General features: G+C 65.1%; 1 protein-coding gene across 1 annotated transcript; it reads right to left on the reverse strand.

The window, feature by feature from the left end:
- Window positions 1–192: 192 nt before the first annotated feature.
- On the reverse strand, window positions 193–9,519 carry UBTF (upstream binding transcription factor). Its single transcript, XM_068661196.1, is given in 17 exon segments — window positions 193–276; window positions 278–301; window positions 399–509; window positions 588–743; window positions 1,467–1,622; window positions 1,833–1,868; window positions 1,870–1,947; window positions 2,574–2,615; window positions 2,874–3,015; window positions 3,817–3,950; window positions 4,232–4,342; window positions 4,834–4,954; window positions 5,422–5,486; window positions 6,041–6,196; window positions 6,702–6,791; window positions 7,017–7,192; window positions 9,383–9,519. Coding segments are annotated over 17 exon segments (1,725 nt in total). The 5' UTR covers window positions 9,441–9,519; the 3' UTR covers window positions 193–207.

A 9,519-nucleotide genomic window follows, 5' to 3' on the forward strand; every position in this document is an offset into this window, starting at 1 on the left:
CCTGGAGGGGGGGCACGGGGGTGGGATGGGGGGGCACCGAAATGACGGGGGTCAGGCAGGGTGGTGGTGGTGGGGCGAGGTGCCCCAAAAGCACCCCTCGTGCCCAAAGCGCGCCCGCGGTCCGAGGGATGCTCCCCAACCTCCCCAAATTCCAGCCCCAGGGATGCTCGGGGGGGGCGCTTTTTGGGGCCCCCATCCCCGCCGTACTCACATGGGGGGCTTCTTGGGTTCTCCCTGGAACTTCATCTTCTTGGCGGAGTTGGTGGAGCAGGGGGGGGGCGCGCATCTCGCTCAGCTCCCTCTGCGCAGGGGGAGAGAGAGGGCGGTGAGCGCGGCACCGGGGGGCTGCACCGGGGCAAGGGGGGTGGGATTTGGGGGGGGGGGGGGAGGGAGCCCACCTCGTATCGCTTCTGGTCCTCCGCCGCCTTCTTGATCCACATCAGCTTCTCCTTCTTCTCCATGTTGTTCCAGGTGGCCTCCATCGCCTTCAGCGCCTTCCCCCGGTCGTTCTGCGGCAGGGACCGGGTTAAACGCGCCGAGGGCACCGGGAGGGGGGTCACCGGGGGGGGGTCAGGGTCTCTCCCCACCTTGAAACGAGCCAGGTAGTCCCCGATGACGCTCTGCTGCCAGATCTCCTCGGCTGTCTTGGGGGATTCGGGCAGCTTGCCGCGCTCCTCTTTGTCCGAGCCGTGCTTCTTCTCCGACTGCGCCTTCATCGCCGCCTCCCGTGCCTTGTACTTGGCCTGGGGGGGGCGGGCAGGGGGTGAGGGGGTGCACGGCTAGCAGGGGGGCACAAAACCCACGTGGGGGGCACAAACCCTGCCATGGGGGGCACAAAACCCATTACAAGGGCACAAACCCCACTACAGGGGGCACAAACGCTGCCACCAGGGGCACCAGCTCCATTGTGGGGGGCACAATCCGCACCACAATGGGTGCAAACCCTGCTATGGGGGGGACAAATCCCATCACAGGGGGCACAAATCCTGCTGGGGGGGCAAAACCCCATCACAGGGGGCACAAACTCCAGCACGAGGGACAGAAACTCCACCACAGGGGGCACAAACCCTGCTCTGGGGGGGGCACAAACCCCATCACAGGGGGCACAAAGCCCACCCAGCACCGGGAGAGGACAGGACGCCCTTCCCCAGCACCACCACCAGCAGCCCCCCACCATGCTCAGACACCTCAGGACCCCCCCCCCCCAAGCTTCCAGCCTTTAAATTAAGGCTTGAGGACCCCCCCCTCAGTGCTGCAGGGTTTTAAGCCACGAGGAGGCTGCACGGAGCGGGCACAGCCAGCGGCACCCGGCACCGGCACCTCGCTGGCACCGTGACGCTCCCAGGGGACGACCCCCCCAGCTTTGGGGGGGGCCAAATTGAGCCCCTGGCAGCAGGATGGGGACAGGCGGCGTCCCCAGGGGGTGCAGGACGGGGATGGAGGTGGGGGGCAGGGGGGGCACCAACCTTCTTCTTCTCGGAGAGGTCGTTCCACATGCGGGCCAGCAGCCGGGTCAGCTCGCTCTCCGACAGCTCCGGCCGCTCCTCCTGCAGCTGCTTCCTCTTCTCCTCCGAGAAGATGAACATGGCCGAGATGGGCCGCTTGGGCTTCTCTGAGCTGGCCTGGGGGGCACGCGGGGTGTGGGTGGGGGCGAGCACACGGCGGGACCCGCAGGGCACCTTGGGGTGCCAGTAACCCTGTGCCATGTCCCCGTGCCGTGCCCACCCCGTGCCATGTCCCCGTCCCGTGCCCACCCCGTGCCATGTCCCCATGCCATGTCCCCCCCCCCCGTGCCATGTCCCCGTCCCGTGCCCACCCTGCTCCCCTCTCACCTTGCCGGTCTCTGGGGAGGATTTTTTGGATGCGGGGACTCGTGGCACCTTTCCGGTTGCTGCCCAGCATCTTCTCCTCGCCCAGCACCCGCTGCTGCTCCTCCTCAGGCAGGCTCTGGGTGCACAGGGGGGAGACGTGGTTAGAGGGCTCCAGGCATGACCCTAACGAGGCGCTGGGGCAATTAGGGACTGGGGACACCAGGGACAGGGCACCAAAGCTCTCAGCCGGCTGCAGAGGCCGCAGCACGAGCTGTCCAGCCCCAAAACCCAATGCGTGGGGGTCCCCACACCTCGCCACCCCCTCCCCGGGCACCATCCACCTTCCCCATCTCCACCCCCCGTGCCCCCGGTGCACGGCTCCCGCTGGGTTTTCCACCCCGTGCGCTCGCCAACTGGGCCGGGGGCCACGTCACGTCCGCAGTGCCGGGGCTGGGGGGGCCACGGGAGCTCCCCCACCCACGCTGTGGCCGAGGGAAGGAAGCGAGAGGCTGGCAGCACCCGCGCAGCCTCCGCTGCTCGCAGCCTCCCCCCTTCCTCCCGCGCCGCCGGCTTCCTCCCCGTGCCCCGCGGGGTTCAGGCTCCGGGGATCACACCCATGTGCCCCCCCCATGGTGTAAAGCCCCCGGTTTTGGGGGAGCAAAGCGGGGCAGCATCAGGGCACCCCTTTTAATGTGCTGTGTGAGCCCCCCCCCAAGCAGAGGATCCCCGTTTTTGGGGTCTCCACCCCCCCCCCGTGCTCACCTCCAGGAAGCGGAGCAGCTCGATCTCGTAGTCTTTCTTTTTCTGGGGGGGGGGAGAGGGGGGGGACACGGGGTTATGCAGAGATCTCCCCCCAGCCCTATTGCTGCCTCGTGTGCTCGCTGATCCCCCCCCCAACAACACCACCAACAGCATCCCCCACCCACCACGTGCTGCTCCCACGCGCACACAACCCAGGGAGGGGACACCTTGGGGACACCGAGGACCGGCCCCAAGGAAGGCTGGGGGGGGGGGGCTCCTCCCTACCCCAAACTCCTCCTGCCCTTTTTCCCCGCTGCCCACCTGGTCGCACTTTTTGTGGTAGGCGTCCTTCTCCTTCTGGGAGAGCAGCTTCCACTGCTGGCTGCACAGCACCATCCGCTCGGTGCTGGGCACGTCCTTCATGTTGGCCATCAGCTCGGCGCAGTACAGCGAGTAGCTGTTCCTACAACCCAAAAAAGGGGCGTCAGGGGCAGCCCACGGGATGCTCACGTCCCCCTCCCAACCCCATGGAGTTAGTGGGGTGCTGGAAGCCCCCCCAAAAAAACCTGGACACCCCCCAGGATGGCACCAGCAAAGCGCTGCATGGGGGTGGCCGTGCTGTGGGAGAGGAGGCTGGGTTGTGCCCCAACCCCAAGCAGGCAGCATCACCCCAAACCTCATTTATTTAGGTTAATTTAAGGAGCAGATTTATGGGGGTGATGCTTGTGGTCCCAGAAAGGGCACTCAAAGGTGGGCAGCCCCTCCTGAGCAGCTCCGAGGGGGGGCGGAGGAAAAACCCATAAGGGACTCGCAGAGCCCAAAGCAGTGGCTCTGAGATGGGGATAAAAACCCCATAAGGGACTCACAGAGCCCGAAGCAACAGCTCCAAGAGTTGGGGGGAAAAAAACTTAAGGGACTTCCTTATGGGACTTGCAGAGCCCAAAGCAGCAGCTCCAAGAGGGGGATAAACACCCCATAAAGGACTTGCAGAGCCCTAAGCAATGGCTCCAAGAGGCTGGGGGGGTAAAACCCCATAAGGGACTCTCAGAGCCCAAAGCAGCGGCTCCAAGAGGGGGATAAAAACCCCGTAAAGGACACTCAGAGCCCTAAGCAATGGCTCCAAGAGGGGGATAAAAACCCATAAGGGACTTGCAGAGCCCGAAGCAGTGGCTCCACGAGGCTGGGGGGAAAAACCCCATAAAGGACTTGCAGAGCCCTAAGCAAGAGCTCTGAGAGGGGGAAAAAAAAAACATAAGGGACTCACGGGGGAGGCTTGGTGGGTCGTCCGTCGAACTTGTCCTTGAGCTGGCGCTCGGCCTTGGTGAGCGTGGAGCGGGTGATGCCCTCCTCGCTGAGGTTGAGCTCGGGGTGCTTCTGGATGTAGTCACGCATGATCTCCTGCACCGAGGGACACGGGGACAGCGGTCAGGGCTGGCTGCCGCGCTCCCCGCCTGGCCGGGGGCCGCAGGAGGAGGAACGAGAAGCCCCTAAATCGCCCTAAATCCTCTCCCCTGGGGCTCTTCGCCCATCCCCAGCGTTGCCTGGGGAGGCCGGGCTCTGCCTAGGGACCTGGCTGAACCCCACACTGCCTATCGGGGCGGGTGTCGGGGGGTGGTGGGGGGGCTCGGTGTGAAATGGGGGGGCCAGCGTGGCGGGGACAGGGCGAGGCTGCTCCCTACCTCGTACTCCTTCCGCTGTTCCAGGGCCTTATGAATCCATTTCAGCCTCTTTTTATCCGAGAGTTGAGACCACTGCTTGCCCAGCGACTCTTTCACCTCCTTCGTGGTGGCCTGAAAACCCAAAGCCAGAGGTGAGGGCAGAGGGGTAAAACCCACAAAAAAAGGGGAAGAATGGGAGGGGGATTTAAAAAAAAAATATTTAAATTCGAGCTTAAAAATTAAAGTCGAGCTCGTGGCCAGGGAAGGGGGTGCGTGCGAGTGGGGGGCATGGCCGGAGGTGGTCGGGAGGGATGGAAATCCCTGCGCTGGCAATCTGCCCTGCCTGGTGCGGAAGGCTGTGGTCACCCCTTCAACTGCAGGTAATAAAATGGGGGGGGGGGCTGACCCCCCCCGCCCCCAGAGCCTCTCCTAGGTGTGTGGAGCCCTTCCTTACCTCCATCCGGAGCGCTGGCAGCTCCTAGCGGCTTCTTCTCCCTTATGTGTGTGTCCCCCCCCCATCCCCAAAAAAATGCTTCTCTCGTTCCCCCTCGTGCCCCCGGCGGCGGGGTGCGGGACCCCCCCCAGCACTCACGCTCACACTCACTCCCACCCACCGTACTCACATCTGGGCGCACTTTCAGGTAGATTTTCTTCTCGTGGTTGTACCACAGCTGCTGGGGGGTCTTGGGCTTCTCGGGGACGTCGGATTTCTTGGCGTTCTGGATGAGGTCCGGGTGGTCTTCCCTTTACCCGGCGGGGAGGGGGGCAGCGTTACGGACGTCGCCAGTAAGAGGGGAGCACCCCTAAGCCCCCCCCCCTTGTTGAAGGGTGACCCACCCTGCAGGGCTGGCACTGCGCAGGCTCGATGCCAGGGCGGCCCCAAAAAGAGCAGGAGGGGTTTGGGACGGATCTGAGCCCGTCCTTCTGGGGGGTGCCTGCTACGAGCATCCCCTCGAGGCCCTGGGGCTGCACCCCTGGGGCAGCAGGAGGTGGGAGGGGGGCACCGGACCCCCCCTGGGCGGCAGCAGCCAGGCTCCAGGGGGGGGGTTGGGGGAAGCGAGGTGGTGACCTCAGCATTTAGCAGGGCTCATCTCAGGGAGCCTTTTTCCAGCCCCCCCTTTCCCCCCCCCGCCTTCAAATCGCAGCCCCCTGGGGGGGTTTCCTCGTGGGTGGCACCCGACGGGGGGGGGGGCTCGGTGCTTCCTGCTCACCTGAACCTCGCCAGGTTCCTCTCAAACTCCTGCTTCTCCCGCTGGAAGTCCTGGATGTATTTCATCTGGGGACAGCGGGGAGGCAGAGGGGGGCTGTCAGCACGGGGAAGGGGCACGCAGACCCCAAAAGCCCCGCTGCCCCCCACGGGGGCTCCCCAGCCCTGGGACCGTCCCTACAGCTCTGGATTCCCTCCCCAATCTCCTGCCTCCATCCCATGGGCAGCCCCAGAAGGGCACCAGCCGTGGGCGAGAGGGCACCGAGGACTTTTTTCTGCTGCTGGTGACAAACCCAGCCCGGGGGGGGGGGCTCCTGGGGCAACCAGGCTCCGAGCCCCCATACCCATGGGGCTGGAACGTGATTAACCCGGCGTGGGGCTCCCCATGGCACAGCCACCACCCGGTCCTACGGGGACAGACAGACACACAGCCTGCACAGCTCTGGGAACCGGGACTGGGACCAGTAAGGACGCCTTACTGGTCTGGCTGGGCTGAGCAAGCAGCCGGGTGCGCCGCCCTGCCCAGGCAGGAGCTGGGCCCTGCTGGTTTTACTGGGAGAGCTGGAGGCGCCGGCGCGCCAGGGGAGCCTCACTGCCCCCCGCCCGCCCGCCCCCCGCCGTACCTTTTTCTTCTCGGGAAGCTCCTTGTATTTCTTGGAGAGGATCTTGGTGAGATCCAGGTTGCTCATTTCGGGGTGAAGCTTGGCGTATTTGGCCCGCTTCTCCATGAAGAAGCGGAAGTAGGGGGTCAGGGGCTTCTTGGGGAAGTCGGGGTGTTTCTGGGGAGAGGGCAGAGGGGCAGAGCTGAGCGACCCCGCACACTGCACGGCCAAACCCAGCCCCTTCCCAGCCCCTGGACCCCCAAACCAGCCCCCATGTGGGGGGGGCTCAGCCCTTTGGGGACACGCTGGGGACAAGGGCTCCCCACCCAGAGCTGGCCAGACATCTCCAGCACAGCCTCCAGCCCTCAGAGCTGTGAGCACAGAGGGGAAACTGAGGCAGGAGGCGGCGAGGTGACCCCCCCCTCTACAGCAGCAGTGCCCCCCGGGCTGCCCGGCTGGGAACAGGACCCGGTGTCCCCGGGGCTAAACTCGGACGCAGGCTCCTGGCGCCGCGTCTGGCCACATCCAACCTGCCCCAAATTTGGCCCGAGCCCAGGGCCCTCGGCCACGGAGCTGCCTCGGGACGCGGGCACGGGGCCAGGCGAGCCCTGCACAGCTCCCACAGGACCCCCAGCCAGGGTCCGTCCCCCTTTTGCTGCCCCCCCCGTTGCCTCCCCGTGGCTTTACCTTGAGCTTTTTTGCCTTTGTAGGGATTCTTCACGTGCTCCTCGGCATCCATGATGAGCTCTGTTAGGGTCCGGAACTTCCTCACCTGCGGGGAACGAAGGGACACGAGCGTGAGCAGGGTTTCCTCGTGCCAAAAAATCCCATCCCAGCACCCAGATGCCTCCCACGGGGCCACGTCCTCTACAGGAACAGGCAACGGGGACAGAGGAGCTCGGACCCCGGGGACGCCCGGACCCCAGGGATGCCCAGACCCCCGAGGATGCCCAGACCCCGAGGATGCCCAGACCCCCGAGGCAGTGAGCGTGGTTACCTCGTTGGAGATCTCCATCCACTTCATCTTGCACATCTCCCCCGAGAAGTCCTTGAAGGCCACCTTCTCCCAGTCGAGGTGGGACTCGGTGGTCTTGAACTTGCTGCCGTCGTTGGAGGGCAGGTTGTTCTTCATGCACTCCAGCAGGGTCAGCATGTCCTCCTGAGACCAGCGGTCTGCGCGCCGAGAAATGGGGTCAGCCACGGGCACGGGGGGAGAGGGAGAGGGGCAGGAGGGGGAGAAGGAGGAGAGGAGGAGGAAGGGGAGAAGGAGAGGAGGAGGAGGAAGGGGAGAGGGAGAAGAGGAGGAAGGGGAGAGGGAGAAGAGGAGGAAGGGGAGAGGGAGAAGAGGAGGAAGGGGAGAGGGAGAAGAGGAGGAAGGGGAGAGGGAGAAGAGGAGGAAGGGAGAAGGAGAGGAGGGGAAGGGGAGAAGGAGGAGGAGGAGGAAGGGGAGAGGGAGAGGGAGAGAAGGAGGAAGGGGAGAGGGAGAGGAGGAGGAGGAGGAGATTCCCGGGGGAATCGGGAAACCCCACCCAGGGGGTGGGAGCGATGCCCCCTGAGCGAGGGGACCCCCCCCCGCACCCACCACAGGGAGCGCCCCACACTGACCTCCACCAAGGTCAAGGCGCAGGGACCCCCGTGGTGATGGGGAGCGGGGGGTCCAGCACGGCCCCTGTCCCCCCACGGGGGTCCCACCGGTGCAGGGTGATGCTTACAGCACCCTTGGGTGCCCCCCCTGGCTGCCACCTCCCTGCTGGGGGGCATGTCCCCTGCTCCTCTCCTGTACACGGCCGCTTCTGGGGGTGTTTTCCCCCAGCTCCCCCAAAACTGAGCGCCCTCTCCCCCCCCCAGCTTCTATACACCCCCTGCCCGAACACCCCGGGGGGCTCCATCGCCAGGCGTTAGCCCCCTGGATGCACTTTGGGGGGGGGGTTCCCCTCTGTTCCAACTCCCCCAAGACAAAAAAGCCACCTCCACGGCCGCCCCCCACACTGGGCTGGGGGTGGGAGAAGCCCCCCCGGGGTCCTAGACCCCATTAAAGGACCACTGGAACACATGGGGGGGGGGCAGCACGGCCGGGAGCTGCTCCCGTGAAGGAAGCCGCTCCGCAGGGATGCCCCAGGCCCAAATTTTGGCTTTTCCCCTCTTCCCACCCATTTCTCAGCAACGAGGCAGGATCAGGCCTCGGGGGCTGACTCCCACTTTGCTTGTGGAAATCGGGGAGAAACAACCAAAAATCAGCAAAACCACGGCGTAAAAACCAAGCAGGGGGCAGGCAAGGCCCCCAAAATCCTGCCCCCAGCAAGGCAGATCAGAGCCCCCCCGCCTCAGTTTCCCACCTGGGGGCACCCCCAGACCCCGGAGACCCCCCCAGCCGGCTGCATCCCAAACAGCAAAAATAATAAAACCCTGAAAATAATAAAACCCACAGAGGCCGACACGGCACTGCCACGACCAGGCCGGGCCGCGCGTCCCCCCCCCACGCATCCTCCTCTCGGTGTGGCCTTGCAGCAGGCACAGAAAGGGACAACGGGGACACAACGGGGACCCCCGTGTCCCCCCCAATACCGTGTGTCCCCCCCCCCTAGGGCCAGGCCTTGCCGGGAGTTCACCGTGAGGCTGAACCAGGCCCGATTTATCCGCGCCTGGGCCCGATTTATCCCGGCCCCGCTGGCACCGGCCAGGCTGCTCTATATCGGGATCGCTGCCCTGCTGGAATAAATCCCCCTAAAGACCCGGCGAGGGACACGTGCTGCAGCCGGCGGCACTCAGGGCACCAAACCCACGGTGACAAAAAGAGGGGACCCCGAGACAGCGGGGACAGGGATGGGGACAGGGCCGGCACCTGCCCGCAGCGGGGATGGGATCGGCATGGGGGGCTCCGGGCTGGGGTGGGGAGCTGGCAGAGCCCTCTGCCTGGGCAGGCTGCCCCCACAGCCGCCCTTTTTTATTATTTTTTTTATATTTTTTCCCTTTTTTTCCTCCCCCTTTTTCAATAAAAGCCCAAGCTCTGATGTCATCCCGGGGTCTGGAAGCCGGGGGCCCAAGGTAACGGCTCGGCGGCTTAATTCAGCCCAGATGTGCGCAGGGCGGCTCCAGCACCTCTTTGTGCCAGCCCTGACCCAAAAACAGCCTTTCTGATGGCAAAACCAGCCGTTTCCACGGTGGGGGGGGCACCATGCACCCCACAGTGGTGCCGGGCAAACACCCCCTTGGAGGATCAGGATTTGTAGGGTTGGGATTTGTAGGGTCGGGATTTATAGGGTCGGGCGCCGAGCTGCGTGGATTGCCCCCCTCCCCTAAAAACTGCACCCCCCAACCCCCTGAGTGTCCCAGCACGGTATCGGGGGGGGTCCCGCATCTCACCTTGGTTTTTGGGCGCTGTCATTTCCAAATCTGCAGGGCACTCGGCGTCGCCGTTCATCCTCCACCTGCCTGAGGCCAGCGCGGTCCCCGCCGGTGCCTGGCGCGCTACCCTCGCTCAGTGCCGCTGGGCTCTGCGG

Source organism: Anas acuta, chromosome 25 (genome assembly GCF_963932015.1).
Source record: "Anas acuta chromosome 25, bAnaAcu1.1, whole genome shotgun sequence".
Taxonomy (NCBI): Eukaryota; Metazoa; Chordata; class Aves; order Anseriformes; family Anatidae; genus Anas; species Anas acuta.